The 27,980-nt window shown below is 42.8% G+C and overlaps 2 protein-coding genes across 2 annotated transcripts; both read left to right on the plus strand.

The window, feature by feature from the left end:
* Nucleotides 1–619: 619 nt before the first annotated feature.
* LOC112574730 lies at nucleotides 620–27,969 on the plus strand. The gene is made up of 6 exons (XM_025255957.1): nucleotides 620–693; nucleotides 2,803–2,926; nucleotides 3,332–3,477; nucleotides 4,519–5,262; nucleotides 27,485–27,530; nucleotides 27,935–27,969. The coding sequence occupies exons 2-6, from the start codon at nucleotides 2,821–2,823 to the stop codon at nucleotides 27,967–27,969; spliced, it is 1,077 nt and encodes a 358-aa protein (XP_025111742.1). The 5' UTR covers nucleotides 620–693; nucleotides 2,803–2,820.
* LOC112574826 lies at nucleotides 12,725–26,209 on the plus strand. The gene is made up of 6 exons (XM_025256144.1): nucleotides 12,725–12,965; nucleotides 15,225–15,595; nucleotides 19,072–22,446; nucleotides 23,127–23,238; nucleotides 25,096–25,259; nucleotides 25,560–26,209. The coding sequence occupies exons 1-3, from the start codon at nucleotides 12,775–12,777 to the stop codon at nucleotides 19,461–19,463; spliced, it is 954 nt and encodes a 317-aa protein (XP_025111929.1). The 5' UTR covers nucleotides 12,725–12,774; the 3' UTR covers nucleotides 19,464–22,446; nucleotides 23,127–23,238; nucleotides 25,096–25,259; nucleotides 25,560–26,209.
* Nucleotides 27,970–27,980: the final 11 nt, after the last annotated feature.

Here is a 27,980-nt window from a genome sequence, read left to right on the forward strand (position 1 = left end):
TCATCAACTATAACTTCTATTTGTCGTTAATATTTCTGCTTCTAGTGCATGTTCACTTCAGGCAGAGCAAATGTTTTTGTGTCTGTCCTGACGGGAAGCAGCAAATAACACCAACAACATTTTTACCTGGTTGTTGTGGTTGCTGTGTAACCAGTCTCTATAGCTAGTGACCACGACTGACCCGCTGAGGGGTGCACAACGGTTTGTCGGTGCAGTCATCTGTACATAAAGTATTACGAAAATTGCATTCGAGGGCAGGAAAAGAGTTTTATAAAATAATGAATCGTGTAACATATGTATTTAAAACAGTTCTACGTTAATAAATGTTTAGGTCAGTTTGATGCACCGAGTATCAAACATTGATTACCAGCAGGTCTTACTAAATAACTATTTTTGTAATCCACATACGGCACTCAAAATATCCAACTGTTTGTACTGAATCTCACGAAGTAACTGATTTAACAATTCTCGTGTTGTTAAAGGTTATATCAACAATGACACGATAAGCTCTGTGTAAGGTGTCACGTGACCATGTTGACGACGGTGAAAGTTTATGTTGTCTCTAAGGGAGCAGACTTCCTTGTCAGTGACTTTTGAACGTCTGTCCATGTCAAACAATATAAGCCACGATCGCTGAATGTTGACTTGTTGTACTGTGAAAAGAAAGTTGGTGAACTGTTCATACTGGTCAAGGTGAGGCATTCGTTTGATGAAATTGTTTATTTGTGAAGTCGCGGTCTTACTGGCCACGCTTGACTGCACGGATGTCGTCACCAGAGATATAACTGTCCTTATGTCAATAATTCTGAAGATCTTTCCCTAAGTGTAACTATGTAGAATGCAATACTAATTGTTGCTAGCATTGCTGCAAATAGTAATATTTATTATTCGTTTGTGGGCACTGTATACACTGACTGTCATTTCCATCTCAGATAAAATGGTACCATTGAGTTGAATCACTTCTGTACATACAATGTTTGGAAAGTCAAGAACTAGAGTATCTCGGCGTGTGTAGTAAATATTTGTAGTAAGGCAGGAGTCAAACAGGAGCAGTGAGTAGTGTGTACAGGTGACAGATGACTGAGGACAGTGACATGAGGATGGACAAGAGCAGTGTATCACCTAAACACTTTTCTTCGTAGATCGTTTGAACCTTTTTATTTCATGCCCTCGATCTAAGGAAAGATAACTGAAATACTACTCAACTATAAAATAAAGACTTTAAAGAGAGAAAACAAGAATGTACAAAGAGCGTGTTTATCTAACTACATAGGAGTTTTTGATTAGCTAAGAACTAATAACTAACCTGCATAATGAAACTTTTTGCACTGTTATAATGTTTACGTTCAATGAAAGGTCTCTACACGTGACCAGTGGTATTGAATGACATCTTTTAGGAGTCCTGCTTACAAGTGGTCTACTGGATTCCGTTTGTTATGCCGCAGTCTGTTAGTGACAGGAGCCCTGGACACGAGAAATCATTGGAAATCATTGAAGTAACACCGATAAGATATCTCATCTTTAAAGACCTACAAGAGGTCTCGTAGAAACACAACACGCAGAGTCCCACAGAGTGAAGGTGTAGACAATTGTCATCTGAATACAGTGTGTGTACAACGGTCTGTGGGAGTGAGGACTTAGGTGTTTTATTCTGGACAGGAGGTTGTATCTGCTACAGTTTACATCTGCCTTTGATGGCTGACCTCGCGATAGTGATCTAAAAGCTTTTTTTATATCACCGTATGGCACTGACGACCTCATGTGGTGTTACCCACACCTATAATGTGTTATTTCCCTTTGATTCAAGTTTCCTTCGTTGCCTTCATCTTCTAACTAAAATCGCTGTTCACCTTTCTGTACTTGGGAGCTGTTTGAGGATGCTCTTTGTCTCTTTCTTTAAGGCTCTTTATCGTAAGAAGGATCTAGAACATTGTAATTTAATGTTGTTTTTGTCTTCTTTTGCCTTTCTAGACCGTATTTAGTTTAACATAACATAGCAGTCTAACATGTTTAAGTAAATAAATTTTCTACCACTTTGGCCTGAAGAATTTCCAAAACGTTTGAATTTGTCATCTGCGCCTTTATCACCTTAGAGAAATAAAATGGAAAGATGATAGTAACAAAAGACGGGAAGAAACATTACTTGGCCAATGCACTCAGGATGTCCTTCGTCTTGCGCCCACGGACCTCGTCCCTCCCGACTTGAATGAAGGGAGAGAGATGTGTTTCTCTTGTTGTGTCTGAAATTTTCACAAGTAGCTGTTTGATACGGGCATGCTTGGATTTCTGTCCCTGACTACCCAGTCCTAGCCGAGCCGATGGTCACATAGTAATTTAATGTCTCACCTGATACAGTCTCCCTGTCTCTGTCTCTCTCTGTCTCTCTGTCTCTCTGTCTCTCTGTCTCTCTCTCTCTCTCACCTCTGTAACATACTGACATAAGTATTTCAGCGTCGGATGGTGGATTGCGTCCCCCTGACATCGCTTTATCTACTAACGACTGGGAGATGTAGATATAAGAGATGTACAGTCAGTCCCATCGATAAGTAGCCTGATCATCACGTGTCAAACAAGTAAAGACAGTAACAACATTCCTTGGCAACAGCTGTTAGAATGTGTGTATGGTTTGTGTCGATCTTTCGGGTTATGATTTATTGTATGAGAGCAACGCTTTTCTTCCTGACATGACAGAAAGCTTTAGTTTATGTAATCCTAATTCATCGCCATTACAGATATCAGATCGTAGAACAGACTCAAGGTTGTTTATAATATCAAATAATTTCAAATTTATTCTCATAATAGGTGTGTTGAAGCACAAGCATGAATCAGACTCCGAGTTCAACCGACACTGATGGCCGGGCACCACCAAAAGTTTCTGACACTTATGTGAGTCTCACTGAGCAACGGGCTGCTCACCTTGATACAGGTACATGTCTCGCTGATACAAGTAGGATACAAATCTCATTGATACAGGTAGAATAAACATCATGGTACTTCAGTCTTGTTAGTGGTAGTTTATTAGCTAGCGTGGTAATACACAAACTTAAAATATTTTACTGGGACACAAATTAGGATTGCAACCTTTCTCTTTAGTTGTTTCTCTTTTTCTTCTGTCTGTATTTTATTTATTCTTTACATATCTGTTCGTTCTTTTTTTTCTTTCTTTTCGGCTAACTCATGATTTCCTTCTGCTTTTTTATTATTTGAATCTTAAGTAGAATTCACAAGAAATACAAAAAAGGAGAAAATGGAAAGGAACATAAAAAAAAATAAAGAAAATTGTATGTATTTTATTCATAAAAAATCGACTAAAATAAAAGGATACACACAGGAAAAATTCAAGAAGTGACCGACGCTGATGTAGACATCGACTATCACGCCTCACCTGTCTCAGATGCGATGATTGTCATCGTTCGTGGCAACCCATCTGAGATCGAGGCGGCAGCAAGTCTCGTCGATCAGAAGACTGACGATAAGGTGAGTGAAGCAGCGATAAAAACTGAGCAGTTGACACTAACATTGAATACTAATAATACTAATAATAATAATAATACACCAAAAAACCAAACATCTACCTAACATGGATTTACCGTCAAAGAAGAACAGGATGTGATGAACTCACTTATATTTGTTTGACACGAGATATGCTTGATTAAGCTTTGTATCTGTAATAAACAATAAAATCCTTTAAAGACGGTAATCATCTTTCGACCAAAGTCCACTGATTTGTGTAGAGCCCGTCTGTAGAAATATTCGTGTGCGCTAACATGGCGAGTATGTCTCGACTAACACACCGATTACAATGGCTTTAATTATTGATCATTGTTTTACAGACTTGTAATTATCCCATTCAATACAATAACTACCTACTTAATAAGCGAAGGCAGACCAGGGTAGAATAAAAAAAAGTGGAAATGAAGGGAAGTAATGTAAAAACAAATTAGTTCGGCTAAAATGTGAATGTATTGTTACGAATAAAAATCCTAGAGTTCCATTTGTGACTGTCCCCGCGGTTACAGACCGAATGGTGGCTACTCCTGACTACACGCTAGTCTCTAACAGGACAAACAAACAAACACAAACGTTTCCAGTGAGTAAAATGTAACAAAATCGAGGTATAATAAGTTAAATAAACTTAGTGATTTTGATACCCCTAATTATAAAAGCTCCATGAATGCTTCAAGGTATTCGTGTGTGCTAATGTATTAAGCATAAATTTGCGACTGAGATTTTCGTTGCTATAATAGAAGACTTTCCATTATATCCACTGTAATCTACACACTGTCACGTTAGTTTAGTCCCACTTTGTAATCTGTGAATGTGTAAGTGGAGAAGATGTGTTCTTAAGTAAGGACTGCACAAATTTTTCGCGAATAATTTTTACCGTATTGTAAACGTAATAAGAAAATAATGGCATGTCATCGGAATACAGTCTTACGGTTTATCTTTGTGGTTGATCAATAAATAAAGAATACATGTAAAAATGCATAAATACATTTTCAAAAATGTTTGACACAGGCAAACACAGCACGAAGACAGTTGTTCTGGCTCCAGTGGGTTGAGGCCGCCTTCCCTGATCTCGACTCACGCGCCTACTTCCTGCCTCCTGTCTACTTCAACCGCGTGCCGATGACTAGACAGTCAGCTGCTGCTCAGGATGTTCTGGTCGTTAGGTCAGCACCTGGACAGGCCGGTCAGTCCAGCCAACCAGTGGCGACTCCATCTACTGCTGGACAGACCTGTCTCCCTCAGCCTCCTTGTGTGCTGGACAGTGACGTCAGAGATGACGCAGCCATGCAGCGGTTACTCTTCTGTCTGCAAAATATGACAGAACAGAAGGGAGAAGTGTTGGTTGGACTAAGTCAGCTTCAGTTCGGACAGTACCTGGGTGAACCTTGTTACGCTGCTGCTGCTGCACATCTACCCCGTCCCTCCAACCTTCCTCCATCTCTGCCACGGAATTGGAAACAAGGAGACTTTGATGTGCTGCTTATTCACCGACATTACGGTCTTGTCGTTTGTGAGGTGAAGGCGTTTGGTGACAACATACAGGCACTGAGTATGTCACAGCAGGATATAGACAACAAAATCAGAAAGAAACTGAGAGACGCCGTGTCACAGCTGGACAAGGCGGAGGCCATGTTGTCTCACCTGGTGTCCGACATCGCTCCCGGTCTGCGCATCACTAAGACCATCGCTTTCCCCAACCTCACGGCTCGTCAGGTGCAACAGGCCATCTCCGGCGACACCCGGCTAACTCAGGTTTCATAACATTCTGTCATCTTTACATACTGACACATAAACATCAAAGAGTCAAAACCATTTTTTATTTGATATTTAAATGATGTGATGATTTTAGACAGAGGTCAATATAGTTCGAGTAAGTCAATCTGGGAACAATTGCACATCATGTTGCACCTTCAAAGCCTCTGAAAAAATTTAAAATTTAGATAAGTATGTCTTAGATCATAACAATTCTATAACAGGTGTTTTAAACTTGTTTTAAGAAATAGTTTAACTTCTACCTGTACATGCACCTAATCTTCCACTTTGCTTGCTTTACGTGTAGCTTATGACATTTGACATTTTATTTTATACATTCACTCATGAGGGTCTGGCGAAATTGTAATCAACACAATCAATGGCTTCCCTATATAAAGATTAAATACATGCACACAGTCTCTCGGCTTTTGAACTGCGGTACACGTCTACTTTCAAACATAACAAAATACCAGATTGGTTGAAATTTTTCGAGAGCTATAGCGACTTAATCCATAGGAGAACAATTCCTAAAGGTTCCAGTGTTTTTTTCCTTTAAGTATTCATTTATTTACGCACAGTATTGCCACCTAAGACTTCTACTGTGGTTACAGCAATGAATCACAGGTGTGGACTAGGCAGGCCGCGCACCATTATTTCATGAAGGAGAGAAAAGAAGTTTGTTCTATTGCTGCCTTAGATGTTTGTGGCGATCATGTTTAAGAGCAGTGAACAGAAAGCTTCAAGTCAAACTGGACAAGTTCTTCACACGTTGTTGACTAGAATTTGTAATATATGGCATGTTCTTGTAATCGGACCACCAGGTTCTTTGACAGTATTTTAAAAAAAAAACCTGCAATACAGTGTGATAAGTAGACTGCGATATGGAAAGTAATTACTGTAATACAAAGTGAATTAGTGTTGCACATGATGAATTATTCTCTAAAATGAAATAATATAAAGGGGATTAAACAAGCACAAGATGGACTAGTCTGTAAATGTCACAGGTCATGTTGGGCTAGGCTGTCAATGCCTACACAAATGACACAATACAAAGTACATTAGTGGATAAAGGGCACAATGTGTCGTGTTTTACATTCTTTCTCAGAGTATCTCGTGTTAAAATATTCCAGAATAATGTGTTACAGTGTGTGATGATTGCATGATTCTGTTACAGGACCTGTGTCGATGTCTAGGAACAACAGACCCCGCCGACATCGCAGGTCTGTGTCTGTGCTGTGACCAGTTGTCTGACCCCAAGACCCCGTGTGACGTCAGTAATCACGTGCTGAGGGAACTCGGACACTGGTGGCAGCGACGTGTGGCTGGGCCTGGACCTGACAGTCACATGACACCTGAGGTGTACAAGACACTGGTAGCTAGGTTAGCACATGGAAATATATTAACAATGACTATAAAACAGTTCCATACAGGATTTAATTTTGAAATTACTGTTGCACTCAGGCTAACATTACAACCCCGAATCATAGGTCTTTGTATCATCAGCATGATTCTGATGCTATTTTGCATCAGTATTGTCATCCCTTCATCGACAATTATAAATGGATATCTCTAACTAGTACAGTAAGTAAAATAGTTACACATATTCTGAACTTGATACTAACAGGATGGGCAGAGGATAATGGCAAGATAAAATCAAAATCAAATCAAAATCAAAACAGACTTTATTGTCTGCCCAGGAGGACAGAAATTTGTCTTTGCTCACATACCCATACAGACATTTAACAAACAGTTAGGAGTAAAAGTGAGGAGTAAAATAGTGTTGATTGCACCAGTCCATTCAAGGCAGTGTATGTTTATCCTAACAACAAACCTTGGGACAAGCCTAAAAGCACTGCTGAACAAAAAGAAACATTTGTTCATCACGGGCAGAACCCACGACAGAAGATTAGTACATAGAAGGACCATGATGCTATCCGTGGGTGGGCAGAGGCTCTACGAGAGCATACTAGTTAGTCCGCTTTCAGTAGTTTGCGGTGGACCAACGAGTGTCGACGAGATGAAAGAGGTCGAGTTAGCTCTCGCCATAAACCCGATGTGTCAGAATGCGCTCGGGTTACATCTTGAGCTCGCTGGAGGGACCTCCAGACGTCGAGTGTTGATGCTTCCGCATGACGCAAGAGATACGCCGAGAAAGATCTTGGGGTCCTAGTGGAGGGCGTACGGCGAACGGAAAGATGTCACATCAGTGCCACAGCAACGTGATGAGGTGGTCGACGAATACGCCGCGAAGCTCCAGAATTTAAGCAGGCGAGGTAGAAGCGGCGCAGAGCGTCGAAGTGGCGGCGATTGACACATCTCGGAGGACTGCAGCCCGACCGTCAGGAAAGTGACTGCCCCGTCGTCCGTAACAGGATGACAGGGAAATAAAGTGTAGCTGGCCTGACTGGAAAGTGTCCGACGGCGGAGGTTGTCATTTATGGCAGTTGGGTGATGGCGTTGCTCGACACCGGCAGTGAGGTGTAACGACGGTCACTGACGAGTGGGCACGAGGCACATACAGACTTACAGCTAAAACAAACTCAGGAGTGGCGGTGGTGGACATGTTTACGGCCAGCGTCTGAGGACGTTCCTATCCTGGTGGTCAAGGACTCTGGTCGATGTGGTCACAAGTGAGCGCAGAGCGCGTGTCGCTTTACTAGGGAAGAACGTCCTTGATCGGATAATGGACTCTACGAAGATGTGGCGCAGGCAGTACAGCAGCCGTGCATGAAGCTCATCTTGAGAAGAATTGTCAACAAAAGGACTGGCTAGGGCCGCTGGCAACACGCCCGTTCCAGGATGCCAATGGGTCTGACGTCCACACCAGCCACTTTCCAGAGGTTAATGCAGACCACCATGCCGAACTGTTTAATTTCAGTCCTTCTTGTGTACCTAGACGATCATTGGTATACTCCAAGATAAAGGACATTCAACTGCGGGAGGCGCCATACCTTCAGGATGACGACAGTGAAGAGGAAACGCCAGGGTGGTATGCTACTCTTCCAAACCATCACCACAGACTCTTGTGACAATGCTGTGGTGCCAGAAGTAACAGTGTCTGTGGTGTCAGATGACAGTACCAGAAATGAGTCCTATCGTGTCCGAACGCGCAGATCGCAGCGACTTACCGCGAGACAGGCAACAAACTCGCACAAAGTGTAGGATGAAACAGTTCGTGCGACGCTATGCCATGGCAATATGAATGCCATGGATATATTTTTTAGTTGCGGTGATCGTGACACCGTAGATGACACGTACGCATTGATCAGTTGTTTATTTTGCTATTGTTCATTTTTCTTTCAACTTTACCGCGGCTGCGTCCAGAAAATGTCATTGACAGAATGACACACGAGGTGATGGCTGACAATAGATGTCAGCACTCACTCTTCTTCAGTCTCTGTTGATTCCTCCTGAGTCCTTGTGCCTTTTTTTAGGATGGTGATGGCTGCTGGCACGAAGGACTCTGGTAGGCAGCTTTCCTTATGCGTGGTACCTTATAGCGCCTGCCTGAGGGCAACAGCTGGAAGCTAGTGTGGAAGGGGTGTTTCAGTCCGAAATGATGTTATGTGCATCACTTCTGACTGCATGAAGGTACAAAGTCAGAAAGTGGCAGCTGTGCTTGACCAATAATTTTATTTGCCTGGTGGATGATTCTGGCCAGCCTTGCCTTGTGTCTTTGACTAGTAGATGACCATACCAGCAGCGATGTGAATGAGAGGATGCTCTCAACAAGAGACTTACACAGTTCTCCAGCACCCCAGAGCTGACGTCGAAGCTGCGAGTCTCCTCAGAAGGTACAGCCTCTGCTGGGCCTTTTTGTAACACTTGGTTCACGTGATCACTAAATGAGGCCTCCCGTCGATCTGTACAAGGTACTAAACACAGCAGCCTCTGCACCTGCTGTCCCTTGATTTGGAGTGGTGGGAGAGAGAGGGTTGTGCCATCTCTTCTTCGTAGGCTCTTCCAAAGGCCATCTCCTCCGTTTTGTCAACGTTTCCGATCCAGAAAAGCTGCGGTCAAACCACTCCTCAGCTCCCCACACAGGCAGGTACTGTGACAGGCTGCTCGTCTTTTCAGGCAGCCACAAGGGCCATGTTCATCTGCATATTTAACAAGTTTGAGAATAGCACTGTTAATACTATCCCGATTTGTATATACAGAGAACAGGATGGGGAAAGCACACATCCCTGAGGGGTACGTGTTGAGGATCTGCTCATCTGACAGAATCATTCCATCCACTGACAAATAAACTCCGTCAGACGAGCTGCTGGACCCTAAGTACCTGTCGGTGGAACTCTGAAACCCACCCTCTGTGGTCGGTCCTTCAGGAATGATCTGATCCATAGAATAGGCAGTGTTGACATCCAGGTCTAGTAGGCGCTGTACAAGAAGGTGTGGCTGGACCGTGTTGAAGGGCGCTGGAAAAGTCCATGAACAGGACCGAACATAGGTGAAAGTGTCCAAGTGTTGTAGGATAGTATTTAAAAGCGTGAGAGTTGCATCAGACACCCCCCTGCGTGGCTTGTAGGCAAACTGCAAAGGATCTCAGGCGATCAGCCATGGTGGGGATTAACAATCTTCCACAACTCTCTCCAAACATTTGGCCACAACAGACGTGAGAGCCACAGGTCGAAAGTCTTTCAAGTTGGTAGGCATGAGCTTCTTTGCACTGGTATTATTGTGGATGTTCTCCACACGCGGGGGACACTATGAGAGTCAAGGGAGAGCTGAAAAAGTCTGGTAAAAACACCACTCAGCTGACTAGCACACTCTTTGAGTATTTTGCCTCTCACGTGGTCAGGTCCAGGGCTTTACGTGGGTTCACATGAGAGAGAATTCTGACAACATCTCCCTCACAGATGGTGGACAGTGGCTGCCGACAGTGAAGAACAGATATTTTCTGCTTCATTGCTGAAGTCTCTCACATCAAACCGCGCGTAGAAAGTGTTCAGCTCATTAACAAATGACACTGGGTCATCACACTTTACTCTTTGTGTCTTGCGTTCTCTACCCATCATGGTGTCCAGGCCTTCCAAGCATCTCTTGCGTTGCCCTCAATTAATTGCTTTTCTACCTTCTTTCTGTATTCCACCCTAGCCGTTCTTGCCTTTGCCCTGAACTCCTTCTCCTTTTCTTTCACTTTCTGTTTGTCTCCCTGAATAAAAGCTATCTTCTTTTCATTGAGACAGTGCTTCAGTCCTTTACCTAGCCATGGTTTGTTATTTGGATAGCTGCAGATCTGCTTGGTAGGGATGACAGACTCTTCACAGAAGGTGATGTAAGAGGTGATTGTGTCTGCCAGACAGTCCAGGTCGTCTCCACAGGTAGTGAAGAACAGATCCCAGTCAGTGACCTCTAGGCAGTCTCTGAGCAGCTCAGTTGCTTCATTTGTCCAGGTCTAATACATAGTGTTGTCGGCTTTTCACGTTTAAGGAGCTGTCTGTATGTGGGTAGCAGATGAACAATGTTGTGGTCCATCTGCCCAGCGGCGCCGGCACTTGGAAACATAAGCGCCGGCACATTACCGAAACACCTGTCTAGAGTTCTGTCGAGGCGGGTTGGGACACGTGACGTATTGATGGAGACAGGGAGCAGTTACTGACATCACAGCGGTTGAAGTCACCGAGCAAAAACACAGGCTGATCAACTGATCTTTTGTCGCTCGATTATATGTGTCTGCAATGTGCTCAGCTGCAAGGTTGAAGTCTGGGCCGGGCACATAGACGAGGACCACAGTGATTTGGCCGAATTCACGAGGTAAATAATGCGGCCTGAAGGACACTGTCAGTATCTCATAATGGGGGGTACTAGTCTGTTCTCGTACTGTGTAGTTCGTGGCCCATTTCTCATTTGCAAGCATACACAAGCCTCCCACTACATGCTTGTTTGTCGCTTGTGCATTCCTGTCAAATCGAATCGTTGTGTATCCTTCAAGTCCGAATGTCTCCTCCTCTGTTAGCCATGTTTCAGTGAAACAGAAGAGGTCACAACGTCGGTAGTCTCCATCGAATTTAATGAGCGCAGAGAGCTCATCCTGTTTGTTGTGGAGAGAGCGCACATTCGACAGGGTGATGGCTGGCAGTGGATGTCGGCACCCTCTCCTCTTCAGTCTGTGTCTGACTCCTCCTCTAGATCCTCTCAGTTTCTTTTTTCTTTGCCCGCCCTGTGTCGGAATGTCACTGAAATTCACAACAGGGGCCTGTGTGGCCTTCTGCCTCAGCGATAGCAGAAAGTTTCGACTGTAGATCAGCATGACTACATGACTACAGCGCCACTCTAACCCATCGAAGTGTGAAAGTCTGCCGTACAGGCACACACACACGCATAGACTACACTGCTCATAGCACGATCATGGCAGATCTATCGCCGATTCAACTAGGTATTGGGATTGTAATAGATCTACTTGGTAGGGACGATACTCAGTCACTGAAGGGAGTGTTATCAGCCAGATAGTCCCGATTGGTCGCACCTGTAGTCCGTTTCAGTCCGTTTCTGACTATCTATAGATCTAACCAACGGTCACAAAATGCACGCGGTATTGGTAAAAAGAATTTCTCCCGTACAGGGACACTCACACGCAGCAATACGGTGCTCCTCACAGTCAGACGTATTGAAGTAACACTTATAACCATTCATGCACAAGCTTGAGTAAGCGAAATTCCCGTAGAATTCAAACACGTCAAAAAACGTAGAGAATGATTGTGAGCCGGGGTCAAGCCACAGAGTAGCGCCCCCTCTGTGTAGTAAAGTGGTTTCAGGAAAGGATAATCCACTACATGTAACACTTTTATACTGTTTTTACAGCAATATTTACTCAAACAATGGGGCTAGATTTTTGTGTGTTTCGTGGAATTTAGAAAAGAATTGGATATAATTAATAGAAATATCAATATCAATAGAAACAAATCAAAGGGTTTGCACAGTAAAGAATTCGTTCGTTAGTTAAATAAACCCTTTAGGTAGTTAAAAATGGTTATATCAATGCAGAAAAAAATGTTATGACTTACAAAGTCATTTTCATTATCTCTAATGTGTTTGTTTATGTGTTGATATAGCATATTACAATATTAAAAACTAAACAGAAATTAGATAAGGAAGAGAAATAGCGATATTACCGCATGCAACAATTCATTTAAGGTAAAGAATAAGCATCTCCTAAATTCGTTAGCGCAAGTTTTTTTCTGAATTCGTTTAAACTGACTTTAAATTATTTGTTGCAGGTTTTGTGGCCCGGCGACTACAGTGACTGTGCCATGCACGTGTCCTCCACGTGTGAGTGTCAAGACCCTGGGTCAGGCCGTGTGGTGGACAGGAGAGTGCTATACTGCTGTAATCACACTCTTCCCGGAGCAACTTCACCTGCTACACACGGCGCCTCCCACACTCTTTGTCACCGGACCGCCCGGTACAGGTAAAACTGTGGTGCTGCTGCTGATGGCCATACAGTGGCTGCGGTGTGGTCACCACGTCTACGTTGTCAGTACGTGGAGGGGAAGTCGTGCAGCGTGCAGCATGCTGTATCACCTGTTGCTGCAGACAGTAAAGACACAACAGTCAGCAGGTGTGTCACCCGGTCAGCCTCACCTTATTCAGTATCGTATTGATTACGATAGTGACGTGGACAAGGCAGTTAAGGACTTGTCAGAAGCGGCGAGCGGAGGGCCGTTGTACGTCATCGTTGATGAAGTAGGAAGTGAGTTCAGGTGAGTTGCACAACGTTTGACATAATCTCTAGCAGCATCGAAAGCCGAAAGTCCAAGGGTCCCATAAAGGTTACCCATATTGATAGAGTCTTCTGACGCATGGGCATCACAATGACACCAAACCAAGGGCCATAACCCCTAATAATGGCAACGACTTTTACCCAATCGTACTACTTTGCGATTGGAATCATGCGAGGCACGCAAAGCCGCCATTTTCAAATTTGTGTTTCTGCACTTTTCACAACAGGAAACCTTCTTCGGAAGTCACATCCAATACTGATACATGTATTCGACTTTTCGATAACAATACATATAATTTATATACTCTAAATTAGCATAGTTATTGAGGTCTTAATTTCAGAAATGTCCAAAGTCAATGCAGAATATCATGATAAGAGAAGAAAGATTAGAGTACACATTAACGCAATAAATGCAAAAGTTTTCCAGATAGAAGAAGAAAATTAGGCTCAGCAGTTCTGAAAGCTTGCAATTTGATAATTCTTTAGCCGTTAGCGATGCAAAGAATTCGGAGCTGTCAGAATTTCCTCAAATAAATTGCGATTACGAAAGTGTAGGTCATGAACTTTACGTTGATCCCGGAATGGTACTGAGAGGTGATCCTTCTCTCCAGTAGAGCTCCAAATCTTTCCGTCCATACTCTTAAAAGCTCGTCTAGGCGAGGTTACTCCATAAACGGGTCAGTACCGCGCAGTATCCAACCTCGATGGACAACTACCCTCTACTTTACTCCAATCTCACTCGGGAGATGTGCACTCGTGACTCAGCATTTCTTTCTTTCTCTGTATCTTGGGCCTGAGTAACTTTCTACAGCTCTGTCTGGCCAAACCTACCGGTGAACAGTGTTCACTAAACACCTTTTCACGTTTTTAACCTATTCCCGTCTAATATTTTCATACATTCAACATACACTTGACATACACGTTTATTCACTGAGCCACCAAAGGGCTAAACACACCACGAAAAAAACAGGAGGCATGGGCTGGTCCGTGACCGTTTACAATTCTTTTCTAATACCTTCTAAAATTCTTCAACATAATTATGTTTCAAACATGTGTTTGATGGTTCCCTTTTCTTAGTTATAAAAGTACAATTTTAAAATTTCCATTTTTTTAAAGGTTGTAGTTAATACCAAACGCTGCAATCAAACCTGGAACTCTTTATATTTAATTTCATGGATTTTATTTATTTTAATAAATGTATGTTGAAGCTTAAATCACTCCTTTTTGAAAGCAATTCAGTTCATACTCATTGTTTCATATATTGTCATGGATCTTTGAACCTTTTCTTTGGGAAAATGTAATTAGTGTTAAGGAAACTGCAGTTTAATTTTAATGGTTTTGTCAATGGATACATGTTTTTGCTTCTTTTACAACTCATAATCAAATAACAAATGTTGCATTAACATGTCAAGAGGAAACATTTTTTATGCATTTAAATGAGTATCAATGAGACAATGCATTTTACATTTTTGTATATTTTAAATTATTTTTTTAATTACCTCGCTTTTTATCCTTATTTTCACTGACATTTCTATTTCAATAAAAGTCAGCAAACGGCAAATCATGTTTTTTTTTAATTTTTGTAACAATTTGCATTTTTATGTCCTTTTCTGCTGCTTCTTACATAATCATTTCAAAACATTCATTATTACAGGGTTATTTTGATGTATTTGATATTTTTGGTATTTTTATTTGGAATTTTTAACATATCATGATTTAAAACAATGTAAATCAGAATATTCTCAAAACCTAAAAATACCAATAATATCCTCAATAATTCAACTGGGATCTATCGGAGAACTACCTGGTTTCTATCTGGTAAAAACCAATATGGGCCCCTTCAGAAAACTGCTCTTTCTCCGAGGCGAACCATACCGATTTGCCATATGGTCCCCGGATACTCGGGACAAAGGGACCATATTCTAAGGCCTTCTTACAATGCTACTAGGGATGTGAGACACAGGTAGATGTCACTCACTTTTAATCTCATAATCACTACTAGCTGCTTTATCAATTAATTTATTAGCATAAATACTTAATCATCATGAAGCCTAATAAAGCTTTTTTTCACGGGGGCAAACTTTAATTATTTTTACATAGGCAGTTACACAAACTGTGTAATAACACGTCATTAGCGTGACGTCATGTAATAACAATGTCACGCACGATACATGAATGTATAAAACACATTCTTGTGACAGAACACAGTGTAACACGTGTAGCGTATTGTCTGTTACAGACCTAGTTTCATGAAAAACCACCTCAACCCTTTCTGTGTGAAACTGTTGTCACGTGTTCCTCGTCTTCACCTGTGGGTGGCAAGTTGTTTCTATGGATACCAACCAGCCGGGTGGCAAGTGGAACATTTAACAAGACCCCTACGCTCTCCACCAGTCGTTGTCAGAGAAGTTGAGCAGGATGTAATGTTCACTTCAGTCATTCCTGTCCGGCCATACAGTGAGCGTAGTATGTCCGACCACACAGACGGCCCGCCAGTCAGACGACTGTATCACCGAGGTCAGGGTCACTCAGGTCACTGGTCAGGGGACTGTGTGACGTGCGGTAGTGAGGTGGCCAGCTTCCTACACAGTCTCCGTCTTGGTGTCACAGGTAGGTGTGGGTATTGTTTAGTGTAATATTATTTACGCTGAACACTTACCTGTGTGACAAATAACAGACAGGTGAGAAACAGTCTTGTACTTAGATAAGAGAGTATGGCAGTCCCGTTTTTCTGTCAGCTTACCTCATCACGCCCCTGTGGGACCCCGGGGTATGCTTGCCTAGCAAGCATTGTAAGAATAGGGTCCCTGCCATCCAGCCAGGCATGTCGTAAGAGGCGACTAAGGTGGACACCTCACCTAGAGGGAAAATAGGTTGTGGTAGGGCTAACAACCCCACCATGTAAAAAAAAATCATGTTACAGAAACTAAAACCAGAGAACTCGTCACAGATGGCGAAGGTAATGAAGCACACCAGGAGACTGGACTAATGACGGACGACAGCCAAACCCGAAAGGGAGCTGGCGCCCCGACAGTTGATTTACTGAAGCCGAGGCAAAAGTTGAGGGTGGGGTGCTGGAACGTCCAGACCTTGTACCAGACTGGCAGGATGCTCCAATTAGTCAAGGAGTTTGACAACTACAACTTGGACATCCTGGGAGTCAGTGAGGTCAGATGGACCGGCACGGGAAAGAGTAGACTAGCGTGAGGACATACCATCTTGTTCTCAGGAAGATCAGACGCTCAGCACTCTGAAGGAGTAGCTCTACTCCTTAACAAGAAAACGGAAAAGGCACTGCTGGAATGGAAGCCTTATGGACCCAGGCTTTTGAGAGCAAGATTCCATTCAAAGTACACCAAGCTGACAGTGCTAGCTTGCTATGCACCAACAAATGACTCTGAGGCAGAAGACAAGGATGCTTTTTACGATCAGCTCCAGGCAGCCTCAGAAAGCGTTCCAGCCCACGACATGTTGCTCATCATCGGCGATCTCAATGCCAAGGTGGGAAGTGATAACACCTGCAGGGAGCATGTCATGGGCAAACATGGAATCGGAACCATCAATGACAACGGAGAGAGACTGGCAGACTTTTGTGAAGAAAACAACCTACTGATTGGAGGCACACTCTTCCCACACAAAGACATCCACAAGGCAACATGGACATCACCAGATGGGATCACAAAGAACCAGATAGACCATGTCATCATCAACCGAAAATGGAGGAGCTCACTTCAAGATGTTAGAGCCTACAGAGGAGCAGACATTGCCATTGACCACACTCTTGTGATAGCCACAGTTTCTCTGAAGCTGCGTCGATCACGAGGAAAACAGGCACGTCAGCAGAGAGTGGACTCCGGCAAACTAAAAAAATCCAGCCACCGAAAGGGCCTTTGCTATGGAAGTAAAGAACAGGTTCCAGGCACTAGGAGACCAACAAGAGATGACCTTAGACGACTTCAATCGAGTCTTACAGGAATCAGGAGAGAAAATACTGGGCTTCCAGCGGAAAAAGAAAGAACAGTGGATCAGAGAAGAGACATGGAAGAAGATAGAAGAGAGAAAGTCAGTCAAACAAAGAATCAACAGCACCAGATCAGAACGCCTGAAAGAACAACTCAGACAAAGATATACAAAACTAAACAAAGAGGTAAAGAGGATGGCAACAACCGACAAAAGAGACCATATAGAGAAACTGGCAGATGAAGCAGAAAATGCAGCAAGTGAAAATGACCTGAAGACAGTGTACAAGATAAACAAACAGCTAAACAACGGGTTTAAGAACAGTGATGTGCCAGTGAAAGACGTGAACGGTAATGTCATCGAGGGAGAGGCAGGAAAACTACAGCGCTGGAGGGAACATTTTGAGTCGGTTCTGAACAGACCAGATCCCCCTCAGCTTGCAGACATCCAGCCAGTAGCTATAGACCTTGACATCTGCACAGACCCACCAAGCCTGGAAGAAGTGACAGCAGCAGTCAAGACAATGAAGAGCGGCAAAGCACCAGGGGCAGATGGAATAACAGCAGAGATGTTGAAAGCAGATATAAATGTGACAGCTCCCAAGCTGACTGAAATCTTCAGGCAAATTTGGGAATCAGGCAGGTCCCTGTTGCGTGGAAGACAGGGCTCATCTTCAAGTTACCCAAGAAAGGAGATCTTGGAGACTGCAATAATTGGAGGGGCATAACACTTCTTTCCCTCACCAGCAAGGTCTTCAGCAAGATTGTTTTGTCAAGACTGACGGCAACTCTTGAGAAAGACCTCCGACCACAGCAAGCAGGATTTCACCCTGGGCGATCCTGCTCCGAACACATCTTCATTCTGCGACAGATTCTGGAGCAGAGCAACGAATGGAACACACCACTGTACATCAATTTCATCGACCTGGAGAAGGCTTTTGACAGCATCCACCGCGAGTCCTTATGGAAGATCCTGAGGCATTACGGAGTCCCTGCAAAAGTTGTTCAGGTCATTGCAATGCTGTACAGCGATTTCAAATCCCAGGTTGTCTGTGACACGGAGCTCACAGACCCATTCAACGTCAGTACCGGGGTGAAGCAGGGCTGCATTCTGTCGCCATTCCTCTTCATCCTGGCCATGGACTGGATCATGAAGACTTCCACCGACAGTGAGAGGAGAGGGATCAGATGGACCATGACTATGACAGCAACAACAGCGCTGGAAGACTTGGACTTTGCTGATGACATTGCCCTGCTGTCACACCGCCACCAAGACATGCAGGAAAAAACAAAGGCCTTCTCAGAAACAGCTGGAAACCTTGGCTTGAAGGTCAGCACAAAGAAAACGAAAAGTATGAGAGTGAACGCCAGAGTCCAAGACAGCATCAAACTAAATGGAGAAGAGATTGAGGAAGTTGACAGTTTCACCTATCTTGGGTCCAAAATGTCAAACACCGGGGATGCGGAGGTGGAGATTCGAACCCGACTGGCGAAAGCCAGCCAGGCCTTCGCCTCACTCAGGAACACATGGAAGGCAAAAAACATCAGCCAGAAGATCAAGCTAAGAATCTTCAAGTCAAATGTGATCAGCACCCTCCTTTACGGATCCGAATCATGGAAGATGACCAAAACCATCAGTAACAAACTTGACGTCTTCCAAAACAGATGCCTCAGGCGCATACTTAACATCTTTTGGCCAAACACCATCACCAACGAAGAACTCCACCGAAGAACTGAAACCGAGTCCATCACCACGCAGGTTCAACGAAGGCGTTGGCGATGGATTGGACATGTGCTCCGCCAGCAGACAGCAGACCTCTCCAGAGTCGCCCTACGATGGACTCCAGACGGCCGAAGAAAACGAGGCCGCCCACAGGAAACTTGGAGAAGAACAGTGGAAAGGGAGATGAAGGGAAAGGGCTGGACATGGGGTCACCTAGAGCGGGTTTCAGCCGATCGACATCGGTGGCGGACTCTGGTTGAGGCCTTATGTGCAACCTGATGCACGAAGAGGAATAGATAGATAGATTACCTCATCACGTTGTGACGTCATTTTTATGTTTACCTATCTGTCACTGTGTATGTGACAGGTAACTCATAGAATAAACTAATTGTAAATGTTCACAGAGAGTGGCACTACAACATCTACAACAGTCTACCCCACCAGCGGCGGCACAACAGCACCCTGTCTACAGTGGAGAGACGTGCTGGTGTTGCACTGGGATGATGGTAGTGACAGCTCGGGTATGGTGAGAGGACTGCAAGAAGCGGGTATCCCAGTGCGGGTGATGAAGGATGACGACATCGATGACGTGGCCACGGCCCGCAGTGACGTGGTGTGGGTGGCGCGAGGAGATCGTGTTCGTGGTCTGGAGAGAAAAGTCGTCGTGTGTCTAGAGGAGACAGTCAGTCCTGAGTACTATCGGAGATTTGTTCCTTTTTATCTCATGTCACGCTGTACGTCACAACTTGTGGTTGTCTTCCCTGACCACGAGCCACCTGAAGATGATGGACAATAACACACCTGTCAACTTGAGAATTCAACAAATTCAACGCAAACATCTGTTAATTGCAAACCTCTTCTAATCGCATCCAGATTTTCTTGCTTATCCAATTCGCTTTTGTCGTCTTGTTTTAGTGGAGTATTTTCTTTGTCTCTCTTTCCTTCTATTGCCGATAGTAACATAAAAAAGAAATGTGTGGCCTGTTTCAACTGAAGTGTAATGGTACAGAGGAACAAAGTTATGTAGTAGCAATGTTGTCATTTTATCTACAAACTAAACATTATATAAAATAGGCAATCTTCCATAGATGTCCTTACCATATTACTTGATATGCAAGTCATACATGGATGTGTTACTGCTAACAGAAGCTGCTAAGAGTATCATGGGTTTCTAAACCTTCTAAGGATGACCTTCTCTTCCTGCCACAGCCAATCCCACCTTAGGCAAAAGAAGAGACATGCCTGTCCAATCCTCAATGTTGACATTTGGCGTGTTATTATTTTTAGTGTATATGTTGATATTTATTTGTAAAAACTGTTATTAAAATAATGATATTTAGTTGTAAAACTAAGCAATTATAAACCTTGTCTTGAGTGTGCAGCCGTCTTCTTTCTGCTTACTTGCAAGACATAGCCCAAGTCCTGTCCGATCCTTGCTTCAAGGCAACTTGTTCTCCACACGTAAAGATCGCAAACTCCGCCAAGTTCGGTTCCGTGTGAGAATAGTCTAAAAATAACTTTATTTATGCAGGTGACTGCAGGACTGGTATTGCACCTGCTACCTAACGTGAAATGTTGGTGCTGTTCGTCACGTAATCAAAAGGAAGTCATTGCTTAATGGAGTATCACTTGACCCTCTGCTTTAAACTGCTTTAAACTGCTTGCTAGAGCATTATCGCCTAACGGTTTTTTCAGCTGCTTACCTCGGCCTGTGCCTACAAATATCCCCGAATATCATTGACGGGGTATACAGACGTCTGCCGGCTTTGTCAGGGCAGGTAGAGGCGGCGGACAGACAAGGTTGGGTTGAGGTGACCCATTACTTTCGCTACCCGACAGAAAAGAATCTAGGAACCTTCACCTTTTCTCACTTTCTATATAATGATTTCTTTCTCCAACAAAGAAAAACAGACAAACATCTCGCACATTGTTTACGTGCTTACAAGCCTTCTTTTGACAGCAACCTTTAATCCTGCCTGGTAAAGCGTGTCGAGAATAAGCTACTTCAGTGTGGTCCCTGATACACAAAGTTGAATGTTTAAAGGTGAAATTCAACCCCCTATCAACATGCACAGGCGCAGTTTATGTGCAGGACAGCTTGTAAAATGGTGGCTGGGGAGGCGAGAGAAAAACAAACTTTATCAAGTATAAGTGGTACAACAAACATTAAACATGATTTTTACAAACTTCTTTCTATTTAAACACTAAGTGGCTCTAAGGGTCACACAAACGAGGGTGTGATGGCCCGTCCCTAGAAGGCGGCGCTAAAGTTCAATATCTGTCCCTAGAGGCGTCGTCTTTTCTTTGATATTGGTGGCTAATATATATTTGTAGACTCAGGGAGCATCAGTCCCCAGCCACTGTAGCTGTGTGGTAAGTACAGCACCGTGTGTGAGCGCTGCTAGACACTGACATTGTGACTACACTAGTAACACTTCTAACGAGTCTCCCTATAAAGCTGACTACTGACTGAGAATGTCAAGGAGACAGTGCATATCACCGCATATCTAATTTTGATTAATTTCAGGTCTTACTAAATAATTCCTCTTGACACGAAACATCCAATTGTTTGCACTGAATCTCAGGAAAGAACTGGTTCCACAACTGTCGTAGTTGTAGAGGTTGTAGCTACAATGACACAATACAATAACCAACTTTATTTGTCCCAATGGGCAATTTAAGTGGGAGGTTTGCTGTGTTTTATTATATAAAAAAATTACAATTACGATGCAGTGGAACAGAGATGTTAACATTAACAAGAGCAGTGAGAGATATGGGCAAGACATTCCCAGGCACACCTACACCTCACACACACACACACACCGCTGGTAGTTCATCTGTGATTGAGTAGCTGGACTGTAGATGGCACAAAAGATTTCAGATGCCTATTGCTTTTGCATACTGGCATGGCATAGCTTTTACCTGAATTTAATAATACAAATTCTCCCGCTAGCACATGTTCAGGTGTTGACAGAATGCGGGAAGCTTCCCTTACTGGTTGTTGATCACAGAAGGAAGTCAAGATAAGTCACGATAAGCTCTGTGTATGGCGTCACGTGACATGTTGACGACGGTGAAAGTTTATGTTGTCTCTAAGGGAGCAGACTTCACAGTCAGTGTCTTCTGAACGTCTGACCATGTCTAACCCTTTATACCGCAATCGCTGAATGTTGAGTTTATTTCTACTGTGGAAGGAAGGTTGGTGGACTTTACATACTAGTAAAGGTGATGCGGTCATGTGATAAAGTTGTTTATGTTCGTACAACTGACGGATGACAGCGAGATAAGAAAGGACAAGAGCCGTGAATCGATTCAAAAGCAAACAGAGGTGTTGAAAGAAGTGAATGTTACATTATCAGCATGGTTCCAAATTAGAAGAGAACGCAGGCAGGAGGACCAAATCTTAGCTTATTTATTCATTCTGTCCGAAGAAATTCTTGGATCCTGCGCTGTACAAACATATTAACTTGTGTTTTATAGGTGTACGTATACAGGTAGTGTAAACATATATTCAATTGTGTTGTATAGAAGTCGTATACAAGTATTATTACATTTAACCACGTGACGTCCTTTTACACGTGACAATTACAATGTGAACAATAAACATCTAGCTATAACTAGTGCTGCTTATGTTTGGTATCTCAGTTGTCTACCATCGTCGAGCACAGAAGACATAACAGCCTGTGTATGTCCTGTCCTGACAAAGACCGCAGACGACAGTCGCTGAGGGGACACCACTGTCAGCCATGTCTGGTCCCCCACCGTCGGCACCACAACAGGTGAGACAAGGAGGAGTGTAGTCAACTCATGCAGGTCTCTAATATCTGTTAGGAGAGAGGTGAGGCAAGGATAGGTCACAGAGGTCACCACTTGCATTAGCGGTAAAACAAATATTTTTGACAAATTTTAACAGCTGAGCTTAAGAAGTAGTGTCGTCGGCAATGTCATCGTTAATATTGTAGTTAGTCATCAATGATTCTAGCAAGATATTCAGTTTTGTTTTTCCATGACTGTTTCGTTTCTGGCGAGGCTTCTTTAATGAAAAATGTACAAACAATATAAACACAGCGGCCACAAAACGTCGAATCTTTTCTGGCAGACATTGCTCATGCGTGTGTGTGTGTGTGGACGTGTTGATTAGAATAGAGATAAGAAAACAGTGTTTGCTAGGTGCCTGGTGTGAAGTGGAGTATAACTGTTTCAGCTCTACCAATCATTGATGTTAATCTTCAAGAGATCATCAATCTTGATTTGCTTTCTTTACTTTTCTACATTCTCACTCATTCTCGTTTTAACATTTTCTACAATGATCTACTCTTTTCTACTTCTTATTTTAAGATACGTATCGTTATTAACAATTTTTAAAATGCTTGAATATCATCATCCCATGTGCATTTTCATCAAACTTGCTGTGTATATAGAGTTCAGTCTCTGATGGTACCGCATAAAAATATTACAGGAAAAGAGCATGAAAGGAGGTGGTAGAGGAGGAAGTTGTGGAGGTGGTGGCCGGGTCAAAGTTTACCTACATGCCGTGACCGATGAGCAGGCTGCACTACTTAAAAATACAGGTGAGTTGTGTTTTCAAGTTGTGTTTTTCTCTGAGAAATATCTACAGCCATAGATGTGTATCGCGGAAGTGTATACCATACGTATCACGGCTGAAGCACCAACTTCGTTTTGATTTTTTTGCTTAATTTCGTCGAATGCATTTTAGAAGCAAAAAAAAAAAAAACAAATCTATTAACTACATATTACAAAATGTGTGTAGTGGGTGTTTATTTTAATGTAATTATTAAAATGGCGCGCGCCTTCTTATTCCGACCTGTTTGAGTTAAATGTCAGAAATTTCATCAAATTAAAATCAAATAAATATTTAATAAAGTGCTTCTGTATATTTGCATCAATCTGCCCTGCGTTTTTCGCATTACTTGGTGTGACTGCCTGAATAGTTGTATGAAATTCCATTTCCTTAAACCAATGTAACTCGAAAACGGGGAGCCGAGCTCCCGTGAGTTCTCACTCATCCACACGGACTTGAGTTTATATCTAGAAGTACACATCTGCACACACCTGTACGCACCTGTACACACCAGTACACATATGTACACACCAGTACACACTTGTACACACAGGCGACTACGACCGACAACTTGCATTCTTGAAAAATGCAGCTGACAAGGCCCCCAACTCACGCCTGTCTCGGGTGATTGTATAAAGTACCTTGAATAACTGTCTTTGACAGATGGTCGAGCAGGGTTGTATGGCCTAACCGACCTGCCTATGTCGTTGAATGCATCGAGTATGGGGTCCCTGGTGTTCTACGAGGGAGGTAACTATACTGTGTCATTGCCATATTCTGTCGAAAACTCAGGCAGTAGGTGGCGCTCTTAACGGACGCTTCCATTTGGCTTTTCGGGAGCACTGCGCTCGTTAAGCTCTTCTACACGAGGGCCAGACCCTATTCAATGATGAATGTTTGTATCACATGCCATAGGACTTGGTACTAGACTCTCTCAAAAACTTTTTTAAAGTCTGCTGTTTTGATGGAGGTCACTCTGGTGAAGGATATGCATCTACGAGGACTATACTATGCTCCTACTTGCTCTGTCGTCAGCCTGTTCTCCTGCTAGAAGTTTTTCAGCCATGGCGCTGATGCGATTCCGTATTGCTCTTGTCATGATTTTGCATGGTTGGATGATTAGATCGCTTCCTTTTGTGTGTTTCCAAACACTGCAGCAAAACAGTTAGGGACTTTGTTGTTTGATCTTCACCTTCATTTAGCAGGTCACCTCTTCCCATTGGTCTGGCAATTACATAGCTGTCTTTCTTCTTCACTGATTATTTTTAAGGATGCTAGCATCCCTCTTTAGCTGGGAATTATACTATTCTTTGCAACATTTGTTCATCGGTTGAGTAAAGCGGTGCTTTCTGTAATAAAGCGGCCATTGCTGTATTCGATTGTCAGGGTCTTCTGTTGTTCTATCTTGTGAAGTGTTCACTCAAAAGCTCTCCATCCTCGAGGAATAATATATAAAAGTTAAATAGAAGGCAAAAAAAGAAGAGTTAAGAAGATACTATTTCGGTATAACTAAGCTGACTGTTACTAGTTCGTAGAGAACAGGGTCTAACAACAACAACATCAACAACAACAGCAACAGCAGCAACAGCAGCAGCAACAATAATAATAATAATGATGATGATGTATTAGTAGTGGTAGTAGCATGATAACAGAGGTGGGGAGAAGAAGGAAGATGTTTACGGCATTATTCTTTTCAATATATTACGAGAATAAAAAAAAACCAAACAGTTACCTTCATTAATCACTTACATTTCGGCTCACAAAATACAGTTTGAAAATCAACTTTTTGTGAGATTTGTATGTAAAGATACATGTATAGAACAATAATCTTTTTTTTTTTAAACAGAAAATACGTGTTCACTTGACGAGGTGAGGAAAAAGTCAGGTGCTGACATAAACTTTGATCCTAACCCCTCACCTGTGCCAGGTATGAAAATTATCCTCATACGCGGTGTTCCATCTCAGTTGGAGGAAGCAGTCAAGCTCATTAATCAAATGTTTGATTCAAAGGTTTGTCTGTTTCAGATTTGCTTGACTTTAAAACTAACTGAATTAATGTAAATCAAAACTACAGTAGGATGCATTAGAGCATTCTGATTTATACAAGTTTAAGCAAAAGCGCTACACAACGACCATACCAGGTGCTCAACATTATCACTAGCAATTAGTAGGATTTTTTTTCCCGCAGACTTAAAGAGTTTGCTATAAAAATGCACAAAAAATGGTTTATCAAGCTAGCAGTTGAAATTAACTGACTTGTACGTAGTAAGTCTCGCCTTCAATTTGTTCTGTTAAATTTATTTGCTACAGTTAACATTATCAGAACAAGCCCAGACATTCTGGCTCCAGTGGGTTGAGGCCGCGTTCCCTGACCTCGACTCACGCGCCTACTTCCTGCCTCCTGTCTACTTCAACCGCGTGCCCATGACTAGACAGGTGACCCCTAGTGCGGAAGTTCTGGTCCTTCCGTCAGCCCTTGGACATGACAGTCAGTCCAGCCAACCAACGATGACTTCATCCACTACTGAATCCTTCAGTCGTACGCCTCTTCATGTAAATGAGAGTGATACCAGAGGTGATGCAGCCATACAGCGAGTTCTCTACTGTTTCAAGAAAATGTTTGAAGAGAACAGAGAAGTTTTAGTTGGAATCAGTCAGATATTTTTTGGTCAATACCTGGGTGAACCTTCTTATGCACCTGCAGTTGCCCAACTCCCCATCGCCGCCAACCTTCCTTCTGCTCTGCCTCGGAACTGGAAACAAGGAACGTTTGATGTGCTTCTTATTCACCGAGATTATGGCTTTATTATCTGTGAGGTGAAGACCTTCGGTGACAATACACAAACACTGAATATGTCACAGCAGGATATAGACAACAAAATCAGAAAGAAACTGAGAGACGCCGTGTCACAGCTGGACAAGCGGAGGCCATTGTTGTTCTCACTGGTGTTCCCGACATCGCTCCCCTGGTCTGCGCACACTAAGACCATCGCTTTCCCCAACCTCACGGCTCGTCAGGTGCAACAGGCCATCTCCGGCGACACCGGCTAACTCAGGTTTCATAACATTCTTTCATCTTTACATACTGACACAAAAACATCAAGAGTCAAAACCATTTTTTTATTTGATATTTAAATGATGTGATTGATTTTAGACACGAGGTCAATATAGTTCGAGTAAAGTCAATCTGGAACAATTTGCACATCATGTTGCACCTCAAAAGCCTCTGAAAAAAATTTAAATTTACATAAGTATGTCTTAGATCATAACAATCTATAACAGGTGTTTTAAACTTGTTTTAAGAAATAGTTTAACTTCTACCTGTACATGCACCTAATCTTCCACTTTGCTTGCTTTACGTGTAGCTTATGACATTTGACATTTTATTTTATACATTCACCCATGAGGGTCTGGCGAAATTGTAATCAACACAATCAATGGCCTCCCTATATAAAGATTAAATACATGCACACAGTCTCTCGTCTTTTGAACTGCGGTACACGTCTACTTTCAAACATAACAAAATACCAGATTGGTTGAAATTTTTCGGGAGCTATAGCGACTTAATCCATAGGAGAACAATTCCTAAAGGTCCCAGTGTTTTTTTCCTTTAAGTATTCATTTATTTACGCACAGTATTGCCACCTAAGACTTCTACTGCGGTTACAGCAATGAATCACAGGTGTGGACTAGGCAGGCCGCGCACCATTATTTCATGAAGGAGAGAAAAGAAGTTTGTTCTATTGCTGCCTTAGATGTTTGTGGCGATCATGCTTAAGAGCAGTGAACAGAAAGCTTCAAGTCAAACTGGACAAGTTCTTCACACGTTGTTGACTGGAATTTGTAATATATGGCATGTTCTTGTAATCGGACCACCAGGTTCTTCGACAGTATTTTAAAAAAAAACAACCTGCAATACAGTGCGATAAGTAGACTGCGATATGAAAAGTAATTACTGTAATACAAAGTGAATTAGTGTTGCACATGATGAATTATTCTCTAAAATGAAATAATATAAAGGGGATTAAAATAAGCACAAGATGGACTAGTCTGTAAATGTCACAGGTCATGGTGGGCTAGGCTGTCAATGTCTACACAAATGACACAATACAAAGTACATTAGTCGAAAAAGGGCACAATGTGTCGTGTTTTACATTCTTTCTCAGAGTATTGCCTGCTAATATATTCCAGAATAATGTGCTACAGTGTGTGATGATTGCATGATTCTGTTACAGGACCTGTGTCGATGTCTGGGAACAGCAGACCCCGCCGACATCGCTAGTCTGTGTCTGTGCTGTGATCAGTTGTCTGACCCCGAGACCCCGTGTGACGTCAGTAGTCACGTGCTGAGGGAACTCGGACACTGGTGGCAGCGACGTGTGGCTGGGGCTGGACCTGACAGTCACATGAAACCTGGGGTGTACAAGACACTTGCAGCCCGGTTAGCACATGGAAATATATTAACAATGACTATAAAACAGTTCCATACAGGATTTAATTTTGAAATTACTGTTGCACTCAGGCTAACATTACGACCCCGAATCATAAGTCTTTGTATCATCAGCATGATTCTGATGCTATTTTGCATCAGTATTGTCATCCCTTCATCGACAATTATAAGTGGATATCTCTAACTAGTACAGTAAGTAAAATAGTTACACATATTCTGAACTTGATACTAACAGGATGGGCAGAGGATAATGGCAAGATAACTGTGTAGCAAATTGGTTT

The sequence above is a fragment of the Pomacea canaliculata genome, linkage group LG11, assembly GCF_003073045.1.
Source record: "Pomacea canaliculata isolate SZHN2017 linkage group LG11, ASM307304v1, whole genome shotgun sequence".
NCBI lineage: Eukaryota > Metazoa > Mollusca > Gastropoda > Architaenioglossa > Ampullariidae > Pomacea > Pomacea canaliculata.